The sequence below is a fragment of the Lutra lutra genome, chromosome 13 (assembly GCF_902655055.1).
Source record: "Lutra lutra chromosome 13, mLutLut1.2, whole genome shotgun sequence".
Taxonomy (NCBI): Eukaryota; Metazoa; Chordata; class Mammalia; order Carnivora; family Mustelidae; genus Lutra; species Lutra lutra.
Window position 1 is genome coordinate 27,693,563 of NC_062290.1, and position 21,440 is coordinate 27,715,002.

Sequence of the window (21,440 nt, forward strand, 5' to 3'; positions counted from 1 at the left end):
AGGGGATTTGGAAGACAAGACCCTAGGTGGATCGCAGCTGGAGTAGGAAGTGGTGAGATGCATTGGAACAGTGTGATTCCATCCAAGGGATTGCTGTGGACCGATCCTGACTGTCCTCTGAGCTCTGTGAATGGTCCCCAGGGAATGATACCTGCTCAGTGACACTGGCTGGACTGACAGGTCTGCTTGAGCAGGGGGAGGAGGAAACACCTGGCAGCTTTGGATGGAAGCCAGTTTGATGAGCTCATTTATTTCCACCACGCAGTTGGGCCCAAGGGAAGCCGGGAGAGGGAGCGCTCTACTATCTTCTGATCTCCTCCTCTTTCAAACTGTTGCCTCTACCGAGGCCGTACACTCCCAGGGCTGGGTGTGAGGACAGGCTGAGTGAGAGGAGAGCCAAGTCAGGGTTCAGAGTCAGTGGGAACATGGTGGGTGGGGAAGGAAGGCACAGACATCCAGGAAGAGGGCAAGGCTGCGAAGTGATGGCCCGAAGGGAAGAGGGGGACTGGAGAGTTCAGTCATGACCAGCTGGGTCCAGCTTCCTGCTGACCTGCTGGAAGCAGGTCAGTTTCCCAACCCTGATTTGTAGATGAACCCAGCTACCACCTCATCCCTTAGCACCAGCCTCTCTCCACGTCCCACCTCACCCCTCCTCTCCTAGCCACGCCCAAGCTGGCTGAAATTCCCGTTTTCTCTTCTGCCCTTAGGAGTGACACTTACCACTTGCTTTTTAATTGTTTATGTGGCCATCTTGTTCATGAACCGGCATGTCTGGGAGCAGGGCTGGGTCTCATTCATCTGATACCGCTTGGGCTAGCCTGGATCTGGCAATGCTAATGCTTAGTGTTGGTAAATAACTATGCATTGTGACATATGGACCTCCTCAAGGTCACATAAACAGCTGCATGACACGAAGGGTCATGGGACTATATTCCTGTATGAGGGTAATGGGTGGAATGTGGAGGATGGACATTTTAAAAAGTAGCTGATTAAGTAGTAAGTTAACTGAAAAAGGAGTAAATTAAGTAGCTGAATTGTCAAGTTTTCCCTTCTATAGATATGGACAAGATGCAGAAGAGAAATCGAGGCAGTTACTCGGAGACAGACGGCTTTCTACCTCTGCCCACAAGGTCTGGCTAGAAGTGGATTGGGGCTGCGCTGGGAAGAAAAGGAGGGAGAGAAGATCTGTTGTAGCACCAAATTATGTCCCTGGACTTTGTTCCCTGACAAAAGTGAGGGTTATGCTATATATTTAACTTCGTTTTACCTGTTTCTCCCAAGTCCTCAGAAGGAATTTTGTCTGGGTCTGTTGAGTGCAGTCTTTTGATGCTTTTTCTCCTGTCTGATGCTTTTCTTAAACTGCCCTCAATTGTTCACAAACAACCATCAGCAGACACATCGTCGGTGGCCAGTCGGACTCCCATCAGCATGGGTTAAAGCGCAACAGTAGTAACTATGTAGGCCATGCCTCCTGCTGATGAAGATTAAAACTGTATCCCTTGACCAGACACACAAGGACACATGCTGTGTGACTGCGGGGCTGAGGTGCCTAGACTGGACAAGTCCAGAGACAGGAGACTGGCGGTGGGTCGGAACAAACGTTAGTGTTTAATGGGTACAGAGTTTCAGTTTGGGAAGATGAGAAAGTTCTATAGACGGATGGTGACGGTTGTGAAGGTACTTATGGCCACTGAACTGCACCGTCTGAACTGGCTTAAATGGTAAATTCTGTTCTGTGCAGTTTACCACAAAACACATTTCCTGAGGAAAGGCAAGGCCCTGTGCCACCTTCTGTGGCCACTCAGAGAAGGGCCGTGCAAGATTTCCCCTCCCTGAGATGTCAAACTTGGTCTATCTGAGAAGATTCTGGTTCCAGAGTATTAGGGTCAAAACGACTTATGAGCTGTCCAGGTCGCCTGGTTGTGCTGGGTAATACAGTGGGGACTGAGCTGGGCACCCAGCCACCAAGGAAGCTAAGTGGAAATGGGGCTGGACATCCTTGAGACATTAAGTATTTCACAACACTGACAGGTATCAGACAGTGCTTAGAGTTAAAACTGGCAGGTAAGCAGTCTGAGCGGTGCCGTCATCTCAAGGGTGGCAACACAGCCACATCTTGGGCCATCAGAAGCCCTGAACACCGTGGTGGGTAGTCGGTAAAAACAAACACAAGTGCGAATTATCACTTAATACAAGCAGGTACTCTCTGGAGATAGTTTAAAACCTTCCTACTCAAACGTGGTCTGCAAAGCACGAGCATGGGCTTTACTTGGACCTTGGCTCAGCGTGCAGAACCCCAGGGTCCCCTAGACCTTTGGGATCAGGTCTGCACTGTTAGCAAGATCCTCAGATTCATTTATACTTGGAAGTCCGAGGATTGCTTGAAGACGTGGACTCTATGGAGAACATTAAACACGTACAGTTATTATTTTAGTAATCCCTACAGCCAGTGTGGGGCTCGAACTTACGACCCTGAGATTGAGTGCGGCATGCTCTTCTGACTGAGCCAGTAAGGCACCCCTAAACGTGTACTTGATAGTAAACAGGTGGGAATTACCCGTTCATGGGAGTAAACCCATGATGCAATTCACTAGGGCTATCAAAGACCTAGGGGAATTTTATGTTGGGCCACTATCACTGGTACAAAGCCCTTGCCGTGGGGAAGATTATGTCATTCATGAGAACCCTAGCCTTTACCGAAGGTTTTGGTGGATAGCAAGGGAGGCAGTCGCTATTGCATATCACACTGTGGCTCACCCCCAACATGGCTCCGCATCACAGAGGGACAGGGTAGGTGGATCCCCAATCCTCCAGCCCAAGGAGGGGGTTCAGCTACTTGGTTAAGACACATCTCTCTACATGGGCTTTTCTTTCATTTCTAAGATTTTATTTAAGGGGACGGGAGAGCATGCACAAGCAGGGGAAGCTGCAAAGGCAGAGGGAGAAGCCGGCTTCCTGCCGAGCAGGGAGCTTGACATGGGGCTCAGTCCCAGGACCCCGGGATCATGACCTGAGCTGAAGGCAGACACTTAACTGACTGAGCCTCTCAGGCCCCCTGATATGGGAATTCTCTTAACGGCTAATTAGCTACAAAGAGAAAAAAATTTCTCTGTATGATTATATTTGTGGTCACGTAAAGAAATAAGGAAATCTCCCCCAGATTTTAATATGGCGCAGTAACTCCCTAATTGAATGGAAGTACTCCTTTCCCTAAACTCTGGCTTTGACTAATAACCACAGGTATAAAGGACTAAAACTACCAACTCTTTAACTCTAACGTGCATGCTGTTTATGTGTAATTAGCTCATCAAATTCCCCCAAATCCTGAGACTGTTCCACAGAAGGGGCAACAGGCTCAGAGAAATCACCTAACCCATGCCAGGTTAAAAGGCTACAAAACGACAGAGCCCATGTGTAATTATGGGCTCTGTCGTTTTGTAGCCTTTTAACCTGGCATGGGTTAGGTGATTTAAATCCAATATCTCTGCCCAGACCTATAGGTTTGCAGCCAGCATCTCATGAACCGCCGAACTGAGCCCCCACATCAGGCTGATTACATGTGTTCACCCTTGAGGTGATATGATCTCGTGGCCCCCGGCACGTCTGCACTGAGGCACAAACCGGACGCCTGTAAAGAGCTCTGCAGGCTCCATGGGCCTCACTGCTGAAGGCATGAAAATGGCCAGGCAGCTTAACATCACAGACTTTTCACATATCCTGGTCTCAGATATCAAAACATGACAAGAAAGGCTGTTTTTTAGAGGTATTTCCTGATGAATGAAACCTAGGAAGTACTGGAAATCTTAGGGACGTCTGATCTTGTAGGGATTTTTCCAAACACCACCCCCTTCTTCCTCTTTGCCAAAGAGAAGATCATTCTCATTGGGGCAGAGGACAGAGAGACAGCAAGTAGCAGAAGAGTGCTGTGGCCTCTGCTTCCTGAAATCCTTCCTGGGATAGTTCAGCCATGGGAGTGGGCTTCTAGTTTGCTCTTCTAACTAAAAAACCATCAGCCCTGTCTCTGTGTGATGCTCCCATCACAGCAGCTGATGTCCTCCATGTCACACGGGGGCACTATGAAGTGACCTGGGTCTGAAGAGGAGCTTGGCTGAAATGGAAAAGAACAGGATGTGGCTGTTGGAGTCTTTTTGTAAAAAATAATGACAACATGACTGTTGTTAAATGAACACCGAAGAAATGATTAAGCTCCGTATTCAAAAACCTTTTGATATTGTGCGAGACTAAAACAACAAAAATCCCCAGTAAAGTGTTGCTGGTGTGATTAGTCAAGGGCCACACCACCATAGCCCTGCTGAGCTTGGTCTGGTCAATGGAGTCTTGCCAACGGCACGTCCGAAGCCTCTCACCGGTCTCCCCCTCAGGCCCCACTTGGGCTTCTGCAGTACCTCGTCCTGTCTTCCTCACTGGCAAGCTTTCTCCACGCTCCACAGGCAGCCAGCTAGCCAGACACTTCTGAATGCAGATGCTTTCATGGCCCCCTTGTAATGACTGAGTGGTTCCCCGCCTGTACAGAAAGTGAAAGCCCCAATGTTCTCTGTCCTGTTGCCCTTCTGCTTCACATTCTTCGGAGAACTTAGCTTCCTGTATGCTTTCAATCCTCTTTAGTTTTGTCTGTTCTCTTCCCTCTTCCCCTAATCTCTCAGGGCTTTTTAAACTTGGCCTAAGTGTCAAGACCTCGAAGACAACTTCTTAGAAAGTGCAGCCATCCTGGTGCTAGAACATGCAGCATGGCCTGACTGCTGGGAGCACAGGCTGGTGCCTGATGATGTGGGCTGTCACTCTGACCTGGCCACTGACCGTGTTACTTAGGCCCACTATTTTGTTCACATCATGCTTCAATTTCTCATCTATGAAATGACAGGAGTCAGGCGTACCTCACTGGCTTACTGTGAAGGTTGCATTCAAACAGCTCCTGGCATGGAGCAAGTATGTAATACATTTTACTAGCTATTACAACACTTAGAGCGTTCTTTTCATTGGTGTCTCATTTGCCAACCCTAAGATCTCTTGAGGTTGGGGAGTAGCTCCAGTCATCTGTGAAACCTCAGAGCAGGTGGAGAGCAGGTACTTATAAACATGCCTGAGGTGGTCATGATCTCAGGGTCCTGGGATCGAGCCCCACGTCGGGTTCTCTGCTCAGCGGGGAGCCTGCTTCCCCCTCTCTCTCTGCCTCCTCTCTGCCTACTTGTGATCTCTCTCTCTGTCTGTCAAATAAATAAATAAATAAATAAAATCTTTAAATATACATATATATATATATATATATATATATATATATATATATATATATAAAACAAAAACAAAAACAAAACCACATGCCTGAGGTGAACATAAAGCCTGGAAGACAGATCTGGAAACAGCATTCCAGGGAGAGATTATGACACGAGAACATAAGAAGGAATCTGTGTGAGAGGACGGAGGAAGCAAAACAGGGAGAAAACAAGGCTGCAGAAGAAAGGGAATGCTGATGGTCTGGGGCCAAGAGAAATCCCAAATGGCTCTGTCAAAGGGCTGCATGGAGAACATAGCAGCAAGATGATGATGCAAGAGAATCTGGCACAGAAAATGCCTGTTGGCGACGAGACTGGTTAGAGAAAACAGCCATTATTCATTAGTCGCTGGAAGAGCTACTATTCCCAAACCCTTCTTCATTATAAAGAAAAGGCGATTTTATGATCACAAAGAGGCCATGTCCTTTTTTTATTGACAATTCAATCTCTACATACATACAGTATTGCACAGATAATAAGTGGGCTGACAATCATTAACAATATGGACTCAGGAGCACGTACATACAGTTACTGCTCTGGGCGGTGGTGTACTCTGTGCCAGCTACTTCAGTAAACACGAGGGACATAAATAGGACGGCTACTTCAATACAAAGTCAGCTTTCAAAAAAAAGCGTATGTGTCTTCTCATAGAACACTTAGTATGTCAAACCCAGGAAAACCAGTAACTAAATGCCAAAAAGAATGCTATCAAAGGAAAGTTGGTGATGAAATGTTAAGAATTTCAGTCATTGAACTTGAGATACAGGAAATGTACACGTATTGGGAATTTTAAGAAAAGACCCTCATGTGCTGCTTCAAACTGACAACTATATTCGAAAGGATATTTCGGGGTTGCTACAAATGTCTTTTCTGCTAGCATAAACCACTGTTTGAAAGTTCTAAAGAAACAAGATGGTAACTGACATAAGGGGTTTTAAAATAAGATTCTTCTCACTCAAAATAAAATAAACTAAGTATGAGCTTCATCAAATTACAAAGAAATCTTATCAAAATGCCAATCAGATAAAGAAGCCAGACCACACGCTGATCTTCACTGACTGCAGTGCTAATGTCCCTACACGGGCGGGAGGAGAGAGTTGTCCCAGCTCTGCGGCTACACAGCCCACAGAGTGAGGGTGGACGAACTGGGGGTTGCTTCCTCAGGTATGGAATCGAGGGGGTATGCTGGATGGCTTTTAAGACACCAGCTTGAGATTCCACCTTTGAGGGGACGTTTTGGGTGGCAAAAGAAATGGATTAAAAACAGTGGGTGAAGTATTTCTTACCTTTTGATGCCATCGCTCAGAACTGTTCTGCACTGCAGTTCAAGGAAATCTCTGTTCGATACTTTCATCTACTGGCTGGTGCTGCTAAAGGGTAAAGCAAATGAGGCATCTGACAAAGACATTCTGGACACAACTGTAGAAATGCCGTCAAGTTTGGGGAGAAAACCAGTGCAGTTCCACGTCACGCCCGCTCTCAGGATCTTCCGCCTCTGAATTTTACGAGCCATCAATATGGTCGGGAAATGCACATTCACGCCACTCTCAACAGCGAGCTATGGCGTGCACACATATTAAAAATACATTTCCTGAAATCCTCCCAGGTAGACAGCGTTCATGAAGCTGGTTCTAATGGAAAGGATGCAAGACAATTAAGTGCAGGGTAGGATTTTTTTTCTTTAAAAATCAGGAAAATGACCCAAAGAGAGGAATGGCTTCTCGTTTCCTGCCTCTAAAAAGAATACAAGTATCGCTTCTTCTGGAATCTAACACACTGGCTTCACTTTCAAAATGCATCATTTTATTTTCCTCATAAGGCAGTCATACATTATAAACTTTAAGCACGTGACAGTCACATGATTTCTTCAGTAAGCCCTAGGACTTCCATGAGTGTTCCTGGAGCTTACAGCCAGAGTAGTCAAATATTAAAGCTTTCTCCACAGCCACACGTTCCTTTGATGTTTGGGTTATTGAAAACAAACTCACTGGATAATTTATCTTCAACATAGTCCATTTCTGTTCCTAAAAGTGTTAGCTGTGCTTTCTTTTCGATGAACACTCTGACTCCTTGGGGAGAAGAAAACACGTGTCACATAAAGCCTGCAGGTCTATGGAACCTGCTGATTCAAAGCACAAGTGAACTTTTAAAATAGTAACCACTGACAAAAGTCTAACAGGAAGCTTCTGAATCTATCTCATTATTTCCTTTAAGAGCTTTAGTGCTCAGTTTCCTGTCTGTCCCTTTTCCACCCAATGATCTAAGTCAAACACAGTATTAGGCCTGACAGGTGCAGAGAAGCATACTCCATGACAGTTCCACGCAAAACCAGAATGTGCTTTTCACTGTACTTCACCCATTTTTCCCAATTTGCAACATGAAGGAGAGGCGTATGTTCTGAGACTTCTGTAAAAACAGAGTCAATAAATGTGTAAAAGTCTGCACAGACATCTGTACACATGACACACTGGCAAGCTGAGACACATATAGAGGACTGTGATACACTGGGCTGGTGTCATGAGGCCCATCAGTGCAACGTGGCCATGTTGTTGTTCTGCTCACGGGCCGGAAAACTGGCAGTAACGTAACTCCCTGGAATTACGCTGGTAGAGGCTGGTACCTTCATAAATATAACTGGTCTAAGAAAGCTTTCTTCCTTATAAAAAACTGAGTAATTACTCAAATATAAACTGTATAGAGTTATTAGAAATCATCTTCAGAAATATTTAATATTTAAAATTTAAAAATTTAATATTTAAGGTATTTTATGTAGTGATCTAAAAAACAACACAAAATGTCATCATTGGTCAGTAACTTCACTTTAAAACAACTTGTTAAAAACAACAACAACAACAACAAAAACGTCATCATGGGTCAGTAACTTCACTTTAATGAGATAAATTAGCTAGGTACTAGCAAAGCTCTGACGCAGAGCTACCACTGAAATACCTGTGCTAGTGCTGGCTGAAGTTCCCCCGAGGCCGTGACATTATTTTGTTTTAAATAGGTTTTATTAGGTTATTGGGTAGGGCCAGGGGGCAAGAGAGAATTAGAGCACTGGCATTTTTAATAAAATTAAAACACAGATTCTTCAAAAGCATGAGATGACATTACTGATTTACTTATTTGGTATAGATGTCAAACTGCTGCTTCCCAAAAGATGGATGGTTCGGTCTGAAGTTTCAGCATTTAAAATCTTTCTGCAATGATTATCTTTTGTAATTGAAATAAAACAAATGATAAGAGCATAACTTCTGGAGCCAACTTGAGTAGGGTGAACTTTCCCCCAGGCCACGGAACTAGCGGAGTGACCCTCAGACAAGCTATTTCACCTCCCCGTGTCTCAGTCTCTTAATCAGCAAAATGGGGGACGACACGGTACCATTTTCACTCAGCTGCTGCGCATCCATCATCTGATACATGAAAGTCCATCAAACCACCCTACCTCACAGCAAGCACTATGTATGCTTGGAACTCACCATCTTGAACAACTTCTTCATCAGAATCTCCTTTTGTCTTTGTATATTCTAGAGTATAAGAAAGGCCATTACAACCCCTGGTTCGGACACCAACTTTCAGACCTACCTGAAAAAGCAGTGTAAATATAAACTTAGTTTTAAAGTAGTACATATTAAACATTCATAAAAACTCTGGCTATTTGTGCTATGGTGAGTGCTGTGAAGTGTGTAAACCTGGCGATTCACAGACCTGTACCCCTGGGGATAAAAATATATTATATGTTTATAAAAAATTTAAAAAATTTATATTAAAATTTAAAAAAAACCCAAAACTCTGGCTATTTGACATTATTTGTTTCTTCATAAGCTTAAAGAGATATTAGATTTCTGGCTATGAAATGTCCCATCAAGAAGTAAAAGTGGAAAGGGAAACAAGCATTTAAAAAATTTAGCTATTTAACAAACAGCACTGCAATACTAGTGGGGATCCTAAAATAAAAACAATTAAATGCAAAAAACCCAAAACCAGTCACTACCACTCTACAGAAAACATTTTTTTTTTTTTTCCTTTTTAGTTCCAGTCCTTGTCATAGATACATATAATCTAAACACAGGCTTTATTATAACAGGAATAAGTCTTAATTCTCTGATTTGTTTTTGCCACTTAAGACATCATCCTTTCATGTGATTAACTGTCACAATTATCATCTGCATATAACATCTTGGCAGTCCACTATACCAATGCATGTTAATTACTTAACCCTTGCTTTTGGCAGATTAAGCTGGGAATGATATTTTTAAAGGAAGAGGGTTTTTTTTTGCTTCTGTTTTTTAAAGTAAGTTCTGCCCAATGTGAGGCCTGAATTCACAACCCCCTGATCAAGAGTTACCTGCTCTACCAACTGAGCCAGCCAGGTGCCCCTTAAAGGAAGAATTTTAATTCTAAACATGAATAATCCCTTTTTTTTAAAGGAAAAAGAAAAGTACCTGATGGCACAGATGACTACCTAATAAAAAAAATTTTTAATTTTTTTAGAATTTAAAAAAAAATTTTTTAATGTTTTTAAACATTTTTAAAAAGATTTTATTTGTTTGACAGAGATCACAAGTAGGCAGAAAGGCAGGCAGAGAGAGAGGGGAAAGCAGGCTCCCTGCTGAGCAGAGAGCCAGATGCAGGGGTCCATCCTAGGACCTGGGACCATGACCTGACTCGAAGGAACTGAGCCACCCAGGAGCCCGTACCTAACAAATTCTCAATTCCTCAAAAATATTTGTGCTCCACCTCATTGCAAGAGATGTTCTCAGGAAGCTTCCCTATGTTTAGGTTCAGTGAGGTCCTTGGGCCGTCCCCTGGAAACCATCCTGCCTCTACACAGGGCCTTAATTCTAACACAGAACTATGCAAACATTCTCAAGTACCAGAAATCAAAAGACTGCAGCCCACACAGATGTTAAGAAGTTAAAATGGGACCAAACTGCACTTTTAAAATACCAGCCTTCATCTAATGTCTATCTTAGTGTAATTTTCTAACAATATTTACCGAACTTCTAATCTTGGATCCTATCTGCTTTTTTGAAGTATACAGTAAAAGTATCATCACAAAAAGCAGGGTTTCGCCAAGCAGACCCCGCTTCTCTTCACGGCAATGGTACATCTGCTTCCGGAGCAATCACGGAGCGAGAATGCTAAGCTGCCTGGGAGTTCTGAATAAAGCAGTCCGACTGTAGTCTCTTCTGTCCTTAACAAGGAGACAGAACTGTGGTCTTATTCACTCCCAGAGTGAGAGAAGAGAACGTGCAGGGTGATTCACACATTCAGCATCACCAATAAGAAACCATCTAGCTGGAATTCTGGAGCACATGTCCTGAGTATTAACTTGACTTAGCTTTTATCTTTATAAACCGGAAGACTCAAGCAAAGCAGGAGGTCCAACGACTAGGAATGAAAACAAACACTTACAGAAGACAGGAAAATACAGCTTTAGGTACCTGGAGTTTGGAAAAGGGACTGCTCGCGCCAGCAGTGACACCCAATGAGGCGTGTGTGCTCCATCCTCTTCATGTCATTGTCATCCCTCAAACCTACACGCAGCTACACCAGGGTTTCATCTGGCCCGTGTATATATACTCTTTCCATCAGTCTATCCAAACGGGGTTGCCACATACATTTTAGCATTTAGTAATTCTTAGGAGGAATGTGCCAGAACTTCATTACACTGTAATGTAGGTTGTACAACAGAACCTAGACACCACTCCAAAGTCTAATTACTAAATATCAGTAGTTTAGTACTTGGACGTAATTTACAGTATTCCACAGGCAACAATGCCCTCAGGTGAAGGGGATGCACACTCAACAGTTCTGTGTCTAGGACAGCCTACAGGGGTACACTAAACCAGGCTCACGGGCTTAGTCCTCTAGAACAATGGGCCTGACACGCTACAGACACTAAATATTTGCTGAATGATATTGGTGGCAGCACTAGATGTAAACAACCCCAAAGACCTTAATATGGGGGACTGGCTAAATAAATAGAAGCTGTTCAATAAAATACACTAATATATCCAGTCATAAAAAAGAATGATAAAAAAGGTGGGTCTTTCTGTAATGCTCTGGAAAGAACTTCAAGCTGTATTATTAGGGGCAAAAAGCAAAGTGTAACCACAGCATGTATGGAATGCTTTCTCTAAGTAGGGAAGGAGATGGACACACAAATGTTCATCTCAGGAAGGACACTCAAGAGGTGGCCCCTTAGAAGGATGAAAGACAGCCAAGGGTTTGGGTCACAAAACGACGTCCTTTTCACTCAATACCCTGTTATATTTTATTTGAGCCTCTAAAAATCACGAGCGTATTTTACTTTTTAAATAAAAATCCCTAACCAATGAAAACATACTGTGTATCACAAGATAATTCATTGTGAAAATACAACTTCAATTTTTTTACTGAATATTCATCGGATTGGTTTTACTTACATGTTCGGGCTTATCTTTAAGAAGCTGTTTTATCTTGTTTACTGCTGAAGGTGTCTGAAAAAAGAACAAGTTATTAAGTTTTTAGCTACAAAACCTGCTTTCTTTAAAGCCTTAGAGTTCCCTAGTCTTTAAGACTATTCAAGTCTATTAGCACATTTGTTTGACAAATTTATATTCCATTCTTGTTTGAGTACCTTGTGGCTTTTGTACACAAACACATGGACTCTCCTCAACTCAAAACATTGTTTTTATTTTTAACATACCTTCTAGCAACATCCTTTGAATCTTGTTCCCCCTAGTCAAGATCGGCTCCCTGTCATCAGTTCTCTGGTTCTACTTACATCACAAACCTACGTCTGCGGGGCACCCTCTCTTCGGTGCTCCTGCCACACGCTCGGCAACAAGACAATCCCTGACACAGAGAAGGCGCTCAGTAGCCAAGAATCAATCAAGGAATCGCTGGGGAAGCAAACCTTCAGGCAGTTTTCCTTTTGATTATTATTAACTCTATTGTTTGTTTTGCTTTGTTTTTTTTTTTATGCATCCCAAGTCTATTTCAAGCCCATTAAAATGCAGAGGAAATAAGGCAGCAGCATCAACCCAGAGGGTGCCTCTCTTACCAGTCCCACCACGTGTTCGCACAGCTACTAAATGTGGCTTAAAACATCATCTCAGGATATCCGGATGAACAGGATTAAGTTAGTCAACTACAGAAACAAGCACCGGGACGCATTTTTCAGGAGCAATGCTGTTTAATTACCTGGCCCATTTGTCTTCAAAATGAGGAAAACACCACGATGTATTAGGTGTATCGATCAGCACCTCCAAGCCCCCTTTCCTGGGAAGAGCAATTTTTCCACATCTACTGTATTTCTATCTTGGGTCCTGTCTGCTTTTTCACGGTGCTCAGGGACAAAATCCGTTCCAGGGCATTTCTGCCCTACTTCCTAGCTGTGTCCAAGCCTGTTACTTGGCTTAAATGGGGAGAACAGACCCTCCTCCTGAGGATGCTTGGGAGGATTAAATAAATGAGTTCACGAAGTACATTTAGAACAGTGCCAGGCACAAAGAGCTCAATAAAAACCTGCTACTTTACAATGATGAGAGTATATTAACAAAGAGATCATGTCCTTCCTACTTCATTAGCAACTTAGCTGGCATTGCTGTGCTGGTCCTCCAGTTTTTTTATTGGCATTTTATTGGTTTGTGGAATCCCAGAGTGGACATTATGACCTATGACTTGGAAGTAACTGTAGCCAAATCCCAAGCCTGTGCTAAGAGAGCAGACCAAGAGGATGGCCTCCAAGTGTGCTCTTTGGGCCTGTCCAGTGGGGGTGCCGGCCAGATGAAGATGTGGAAGCAGAGTCTGGACGCAATTTAGAAAAGCCATGAAACCAATTTAGAAGGCTGACACTAGTATTTTTTAAAAACACAAACCAGAAAAGAAAACAACATATTACACTAAATAAAGATGAATGTTCAGTGAAACTATGACTTCAGTTATTAATATACAGCGGGTGTGCACATATATACTTATTCTAACTGTAAAAGAGAAAAAAAGGTTAAAAAAAAATCACCGTCAGTAGTGATTTATAAAGGCCTTTCCCCACAATTCTACCAGAACAGGAGCCAACCAGTAGGACAATAGTGAAAATAGGGAGCAGTATGCTGGGGAAAGAAAGAAATGGAGAAGAATAGAATTGTGTTTTTTTTTTCTTTTCTTTTGAGATCTCAGCATGTCAACCTCAAATAGTTACAGGAATATTCCTGAAGAAAAATGTTTAAAAATGCCCATTTACCCTTCTAAACAAATGCCAGTAAAAACTAGCTTCTGCTGGTGTCATGGTCTTATTTCCCACATTGAGTCCTGAAGAAATTAATCTAATTACTGTCAAAGAGCAAAGGATTTCCGATAAGTTTAAAAAAAAAGCACAACCGTGGGAAAATATTTATTGCAAGTACAACTTGCCCTGTAATGCTGGGGAGTCAAAGGTGATGAGTGTTCACTGCTACAAAACCAAAACAAAGAAGACAGGGAGTACACACTACTCTGTTTCTATCTCCACATGATTATTAAATTACCGAATTTGATTTTACAAAATAATGTGTTTTCTTCTTTTCCCAACTCTTAGTAGAAAACACTTACACAATAAATAAAAACAATTCACGGAGTGGTCCACCTATCCCAAAGTGGTTGACTTCACACCCCTCTACTATCCAGGGAAAAGTAACCTGTGTGCCTGGGAACTGTCATCATAGGAACCAAAATGAGTCTTTCTTAATTTTCCTCTGTCAGGCCAAAACCCAGCATACTCCACTGGCCGAGTGTTACTGATGGAAACCCAGCAGAGTACGTACTTAAGGGGAAAGATAAAGATCTTGTAACTTTCTAAGTGAGGGATTTGATTTTCAGAACAAGTCAGAAGGACTAAAAGGGAACATGTGGCACTTGAAAAAAAAAATGCTAGCTATAAAAAAATACTTTCTGTATCTCAGGACCAGGCAGAAGCTGAGGATCCTTCCGGGCTCAGTCTTTGCAGGCTCTGGCAACTCCGCCGTAAGTACACTCAATCTGGCAAACAGTCCAAAAACTTCACAACAACATGCTGCAGGCCTGGTAGCCTCCCGTTTCCATGCACTCCCCCAAACGACTAAGACACCTACACTTTTCTAAGAAACGTATATATAATTAATGACTTATTCACCTGCAATTTGGCCAATGAATTAAAGTTTAAGATTCCTGAAACTCAGTGAAATAGAATGATCGTTTTTAATCTACTTATAGGTAGATCATAGAACAAGACAAAAGGCCCTTAAAAAAGATCTTTAGTCTGTTTTGGTATCAGAAACTTCTCATCCTTAACACTGTATTTCCTTAAGTAATTCCCCAGGCAATTTTAATATTTTGCTGCTCAAGAAAACAAAACTAAAACCAAAGCTAACTCCATGATTATGTATACGAAACATGTGCCAACAACTACAACCTATTTTAATTTCATTATAAATGTGGCATTTTAATGTTTAAAAGATGGCAGATAAATAGCAGCCAATGAACAAGTTACAGTATCTTTCAACTCATTCTTTAACAGCTCCAGGTGGCATTATGTTTTCCCTTTTGTCTTTTCCTAGTCATCTCTGTGTGTGTATATTTTGTGGCCTTTCTCATGTTTCTCATAATACACACTAATAAACATATTAACCATTTACTGAGTACCTTCCAGGTGTTCAATGGTTTATATGCATCATCTCATTCTTACAATTCTGTGATTTAGGTATTAAAGATTAAATAACTGATAAAGGGACAGTAAGTTAAGGAATGAAGAGTTATGACTCCCAAACTTAAAAAAAAAATTATTTACAGTGACTAAATAATAGGTCACCAACTGGATCTACTCTAATTTATTATACTATCCTCTCATTGTTATACATTTAGGCGACCTGCAATTGTTTCCTGGAGAATGCCCTGTAAATTGCCTGAATACACAAATTACTGCTTGGTCATTGCTCCAAAACACTTCTGGTACTTGTCCTTCCATGAATTAACTGGGGCTCAAGTAACATTGTTTCCTCTTCCTTCTCCACCAGGTGCCACGAGAAAGTTAAGTCTTAAAGCACTCACTGCACATAATGAATTAATTTCTCTCTGTGCATGAAGAATGATGCTGGCTATGTACCATCAATCTCTTACAACTTTGGTTGCACTTTATGGACAGGTGTCCATAATCTTAAATTATGGTTGCACTAACTCTGATCTGTAGAATGATGGAAATAAAAGCCTCTGCCAGCAGGGCAGTGTTAATCTTCAGGCTTTCATCATATTTTACTCAGGTTCCTAAAAATTCAATTTCTTTTGTCAATTCCTCTGCAGGTGCCCAAAAGTACTCACTTTGAAGTGGTGGGGTGGAGACTTAAAACATTCAATCAAGAAACCATCTCTGGTTGCAGAGAAGTGTTAACGGCAGCTAGCTGGTCACCAAAGTAAGCCTTCCGTTCCAGCAAACCATGAGTCCTCTCCTGGATTAACATCAGTTAACGCGGATAACTGGGCGCTGTCGGCATGGAACCATGTTTTCATTTCATCAACTCCTTTTCCTTTTCCTGGCCTTTTGATGACCTCTGCTGGCCACGTAGGTACAGCACTTAGACAAGTTTGCACCATGTCAAATTACTGATGTCAAGTTTATGTATCTAGGTAACACTGATCTCTTCCTACCCATTTTACTGAATCATTTCTTGTTTCATTTGCTTTTATTTGTATTCACTCATTAGCCCTTTGATCACCTTCCTGCTTCTGCACTAGACAGAACATGCTAGGATTTACAAGGCTCATGCCAGGGTCTTGGGACTAGGGAGCATATGCTGATTAAAATGACTGCAAGCCTGCTATGCGGGCTTGTGGGTGGAAAGCAATCAGGACTTGCTTTTTCTCTGGCACCAGCTAAGACTACAGGGAAAGGAACTTCTAAAGCTAGCTAGACAGTTAAACAGGCTAAGTTCACACAATGGCCTCTGGTAAGTTAATCAAACACTTGATCAAAGGCAACAAACACAGAGCCCTTGTGAACTAAGAACTGACAAGATGAAGAACGGACACAATTCTGTTAGCAGAGTAAGCCCGGTAACAGGTTGTGAAGCAGGAGCAAGTGCAGAGAGCGCAGGTCTGAGAATGTAAGCTGTTATTATCCCTGGTAATTCCAGGGGTGGCAATGGCCTGGCCCACAACTATGTCCCTGGAGGGTGGGAATTGGGTAATTCAATTTATTTCTTGTCCTGAAACACAGGAGGTCTTAAATGGCAGCTGAATGACAAGGAATGGGGAGGAAGGGAATGACTCAGAGATTTTGAACAAGCAGGTAATATGTTAAATGATGGACAAAGAAAAGGCAAAAAAGCATCTCCTCTTTCTGGCTCTACCATTATCAGTCGCAGAATTCTTTTCAGTTCTCAGTATTTTTTAACTCAGTGAAAAAATACTCAGTTAACTTGTGAAAGACACAAAGTATGACCCAGGCCCTTCAGTTCTTGTGATTTCAAGACGGTGGGAGAATTCTCCGATCTGATGATTTTATCTTCTGGACATGAAAACAGGGTTGGTGGCACAGAAAACAGGAATATAGAATAATCAGGATAACCTGTACCGGCTGAAAAACACTTATCCATTATAAAAATGAATCCTCCCACCTGATCACAACTTCCTTCTATTTTGTTTCAACTGATTTTCTGACAACAGGCTTTCTTATAGCATTAGCTTGAATGGAATCCGTGATTCAATTCTACTTCCCACTCTCTAGGTGCTGAATGCTTGCACAAAGCGTTCTCCTTAACCAAGCCTGGGGTGAGAAGAATGCCGAACTGATTCACAAGCTCTCCTATGAAATCCAACTCTTTCGAAACGGCAAACACAAGTGACTGTCTAACTGATACGGAGTTTTCCTGGGGTGAAATGTTTTGTAACTAGACAGAGGTGATGGTTGCACATTAAGAATGTACTAAATGCCACCGCATGGTACATTTTTAAAAGGGGTTAATTTTTTGGTATGTGAGTTTTCTCTCAGTTAAAAAAAAAAAAAAAACTGCACAGAGCACCAGGGATCGCGTCTGCGTGGTAAATCCTGCGGCGACCGTACGCGGTGTGGACTTTGGTGCCCTCCCAGGGTGTTCAACCTCTCACCCAGAAAACGCCCAACGCTCACTCAGGGTAGAAATTTTTATCCTTCTTTGTCCTTTGTGAGAGCCGACCACGGCCGAGGCCCGCTGGAGGGACGGAGGGTGTTTCAAAAAGCCTCCCCGACGCCAGGAAGGAACCCTTTGTGCACTACAGCCTTGATCTCAGTGAGGGGTGGGCTTTGTTGACGCCGTAGCTCTCACGTCGCTCGCCGCGCTCGCCCCGTTGTCCCCCGGCGAGCTTCCGCCCTCCCCGCGCACCTCGAGGGCAGAAGTCCGGGTTCCCTCCCCCAGCTTCCCGCTCCTCGAGCTCCTAAAGGCTCGCGACCCGAACACAGTCGCGCCCCCGGCTCGCAGCGGGCCTCCCCGGGGGCCCGGGGCTTCGCGCACACTCGGCGCCCCCCACTGCCCCGCAGGCAGCGGAGCACGGCCTGCTGGGAAACGTAGTTCCCCGGGCGCCCAGCTCCCACGGAGCAGCCCCGCCCGGGCTTGTTTATCTCTCCAGCCAGGGCAAGGAGGGCAGGGCGGCGACGCGGCGGCCGCACAGCGGGCCGGGCGCCGTGCCGCCGTGACCTCCTTGCGGGGGCGGAGGTGAACCAATGTCACCCGTCCGACCGCGCGCCCCGGCCACTCACCAGGGTGAGGGCGGCCCGGGTGGGCTGCAGCTTCCTCTTGCTCACAGCCCGGACAGTGGCTCGGACTAAAGAAGCCGACATCCTCGCGGTCCCGGAGCCCCGGTGACTCGGGCCGAAGATCGGCCACTTCACCCTCTCTCCATGGACACGGCGGCCGCATTGACGCCACAGGCTCCGGCGCACGGCGCCCCAGGCCCCACCCCGCGCGGGCCCGCCCCGCCGCCGTCATTGGGCAGCCGCATGAGTGACAGGCGGAGGGTGGGGCGCAGCGCTCGGGCTGTGGGCACGTGACGCGGGGCACAGTCCGAGGCTGGGGTGCGCGGGGGTGTAAGGTCGGTCTTCCGGGGACTGCTTAGGCGCGTCGTGGGGAGTGGGGTTTGGGCACGCGGAGTGATTGCTGGCTTGACTCTGGAGGCTTGTCGCTCCCCGACCTGTCCCTGGGAAAGGTGCGGCGTCACTGCTTAGGAACGCTGACCTCGAGAGCTGGTGTTCTCCAGAGCAGAAGGGTTCCGAGGCCTAGGCACACGTACTTGTCTTCCTTTCTGGTCGAGCTAGACACTTCTTCAGAGCATAGACTTACCGCAGAGTGGTGAAATAAACCACCCAAACACACCCCTACTCGTCCTCCCCTCACCGCGTGCTGACTTGAAGGGTTGTTGGAGGTTGGTGCTAATACAACTTTCGCTTTCAGGGACTGACTTTGGAACCCAACGCACTCCGAGGATGTGATTGGGCAGCTCCGTCAACACTCAGCGAGAACCACTGAACAGACTTGAATGAACACCTGTTGTCTGCCAGACCTTGCCGTCGCTGCTCAGGGGCCTCTGCCTATAATTCTGCTTGTTAATTGAAATACACCTAAGCCTGGTAAATGGAGAGTCCAGGAAAGAATGAGCGATCCTGGGAGGACAGAAGTGCAGCGGGGTTGGCGCTCGGGAGGGCAACCTCCGGATAGGTGGCTTTTCTCATAGGTGGCATTTCTCGAGGCGGTGCTAGAGGTAAAGGAAAAAGGAAGGTCGGTGGGGCGGTCCTGGGGAGGATGGACTCTGCTCATTGTTTCAGTGTGGAAAGAACTAATCAGCGAAGTGTGTTTTAGAGCCCAGTTTCTTTCATCTGCTGCTACAGGATTGGAGAGTTCAAAATTCCCCTAAGTAATGACAGTAAGAGAATGGTGGTTTTTGCCTCCAAACCCGGCTTAACACAAAAGAGACGGTGAGATTAGATGATGGTAGTATGGTGGGTTTGTCTTGGCTTCATCGGACTAGCTGGGTGATTTGGTACAAGGTGTCTTACTTCCGATGCCCTTCCTCCTACAGACACTGTGAAGATTAAATGGAAGGCCCTTGGAGGAGTGTATGGCACGTAGCTAAGTACCAGCAACTCAATAAACTGTTGCTAGTTGTTCAGAACATATCACATCAAGAATGAATCCTAATGTAAACAATGGACTTTGGGGATAATGTTCTGTCCACATAGGTTCATCAGTTGAAAAAAAAATACCCCACGCTGGTACAGGATGTGGATAGTGGAGGATTTGGACTTGTGTTGGGACAAGAGTATACAGAAACTCTGCACTTTCCATTCAGTTCTGTTGTGAACCTGAAACTGTTCTAAGAAATAGTGTTAATAAAATGTAAAAAAAAAAAAAAAAAGATGCCATGTATGATTCTTAATTGTTGAAATATTGTTATGTAATTGTGTAGCACTTTATAGATTTCAAGAGCACCCTTGGGCACACTTTCTCATAGCCTCACAATTTTAGAATAGGTAGGGCAAGAACATTGGGACGACTAGTTTAAAAGTGATGCATAAACTCTGGCCTTTTAGTATAGTGAATTAGAAAAGAAGTACATTTAAAAAATCTAATCCTAAATTTTTTGGTTCAGGATCCCCCCAGGTATGCTTAATTCTTTCATCTATTTAATACACACTACTCAGTTTTTAACTTGGTTGGCTGTTTTGCGTGTGAGAGGTAAGTCACATAATCTACTTATTGGTGGGTCAGGCATACCTAATGTTATTTGAAACTGGTGCAGGCCCCTCAGATAAACTGGCCTTAGAGGGTTTTGTGACTATTTAAGAAATATGTGGGCTCCCTTATCTCAGGGTAGCAGCTGTCCTAGGGTGTCCTGAGGTGGGTGTGGTAACTGTTGAGGGAGCTGGCAAGCTGTGACCACATTTATATTTCCACCAATAGGTTAAAAACTTAAAATAGGGAAATGTTCAACATTGCACTTCGGGCCTTAGTTTCAGGGTTTTAGACATTTAAAAGTGGTTTCCCTAGTTAAGACCTCACTTGATCCTCTCTACTCTGTGAAAGGGCAGGTGTGACTTCCATTTTATAGGCACGGAAACTGAACTGCCTTGAGATTAGGAGGATTGCCACACTCTCAGCTGGAAAACTGGGAGAGCCAGAGACCCTAATTAAGCCTAGAATTCCACCCAGGGAAGCGTGCTAAATTCTTGACTACTGTTGTCTAAACATGCCTACTTTCAAAGAAAAAAGTACTAAGTACATCTTTACAATTTTATGGGAGTTTGTTGAATTCTGTGAACATCTGAATCTGAACTTTTTTTTCCCTCACCTGTAACACCATGAACCCTATTTACCCAGGACTTTTTTCCCACTCAGTAAAGATTTTTTTAAAGTAGAATCATTTGTGAAACACATTTGAAAATGAAAAGTAAACTGGAGTTATGTCAGAACATTTTAGTGATATCTCTAAGTGTGCACTCTGCTGATTACTGTACACACTGAGCAAGGGATTAGAGTAGACAGGGCTGTAAGAATAGATTTCATTTTTTTATGTGTTCCTGGGAGAAAGAGGAAATGAAATTGTGCTAGTGGAGCATCTGTGGAGCTTGTGGAGGGACAGGCCAGCTGCATCTGAATGATAACTAGGAGCTGGCCTCAGCATGGAGCAGATCCACTTGTCCCCGGCTGGGGCCCTGAGAAGGGGCTGTGACCAGCGCCCAAGTCAAGGGTCATCTGTTCTTCAGGTCTGGCAAACACTGGTCACTGCCCCAAATGATCAGTGTGAGGAACTGAAATTTACCCAGGAACTAGAATAAAATGTAGGAAGCTTTTTAACATTCTTAAAAGGATATAAGGAAACGTGGTTTCCATGAAAAGGAAAATAATAAGAATAAACTTGAATGAGAGGAAAAGGGAAGGTGGCTGAGGTACGTTGAGGACAATTAGAAGTGAAATGATGAAATTCATGTGAGATAGAAAACAGCAAAATGACATAAAAAATCCAGCCAGTCATGTGGAGATTAAATTTGAGTTCTCCTAGGATGAAGGAAAAAGATGATAGAGAAATAATGAAAAAAGACAAAAGTATTTTTGAGGGGGAAAAAAAAAATAACATACTTTTCCAAGTTGAAAAAAACCAACCAAAAACCCAAACTGGGCTAGG

At 43.9% G+C, this 21,440-nt stretch overlaps 2 protein-coding genes and 2 long non-coding RNA genes across 8 annotated transcripts in view; 2 read left to right on the top strand and 2 right to left on the bottom strand.

The window, feature by feature from the left end:
- Positions 1–2,480, bottom strand: part of C13H9orf153 (chromosome 13 C9orf153 homolog) — a 32,487-nt gene extending 30,007 nt beyond the window's left edge. For both annotated transcript variants that reach the window (XM_047699843.1, XM_047699841.1), the window contains exon 1: positions 721–2,480. The gene's annotated coding sequence lies outside the window, so the exon portion shown is untranslated. The remainder of the gene's footprint in view (positions 1–720) is intronic.
- On the top strand, positions 950–5,913 carry LOC125083384 (uncharacterized). Its single transcript, XR_007122261.1, has 3 exons — positions 950–1,130; positions 3,493–5,106; positions 5,346–5,913. It is a non-coding gene; the product is annotated as an uncharacterized LOC125083384 (long non-coding RNA).
- Positions 5,690–18,226, bottom strand: ISCA1 (iron-sulfur cluster assembly 1). Its single transcript, XM_047699845.1, has 4 exons — positions 18,022–18,226; positions 11,723–11,776; positions 8,771–8,876; positions 5,690–7,360 (listed from the first exon to the last, which is right to left on the bottom strand). Exons 1-4 carry the CDS (start codon positions 18,100–18,102, stop codon positions 7,212–7,214), a joined length of 390 nt encoding a protein of 129 aa, XP_047555801.1. The 5' UTR covers positions 18,103–18,226; the 3' UTR covers positions 5,690–7,211.
- Positions 18,218–19,673, top strand: LOC125083383 (uncharacterized). Of its 4 annotated transcripts, none has more exons than XR_007122257.1 (2): positions 18,218–18,353; positions 18,713–19,673. It is a non-coding gene; the product is annotated as an uncharacterized LOC125083383 (long non-coding RNA). The 4 variants fall into 4 exon arrangements; XR_007122258.1 differs by having other exon boundaries at positions 18,344–18,467; XR_007122259.1 differs by lacking the exon at positions 18,218–18,353 and adding an exon at positions 18,360–18,610.
- The last annotated feature ends 1,767 nt before the right edge of the window (positions 19,674–21,440 follow it).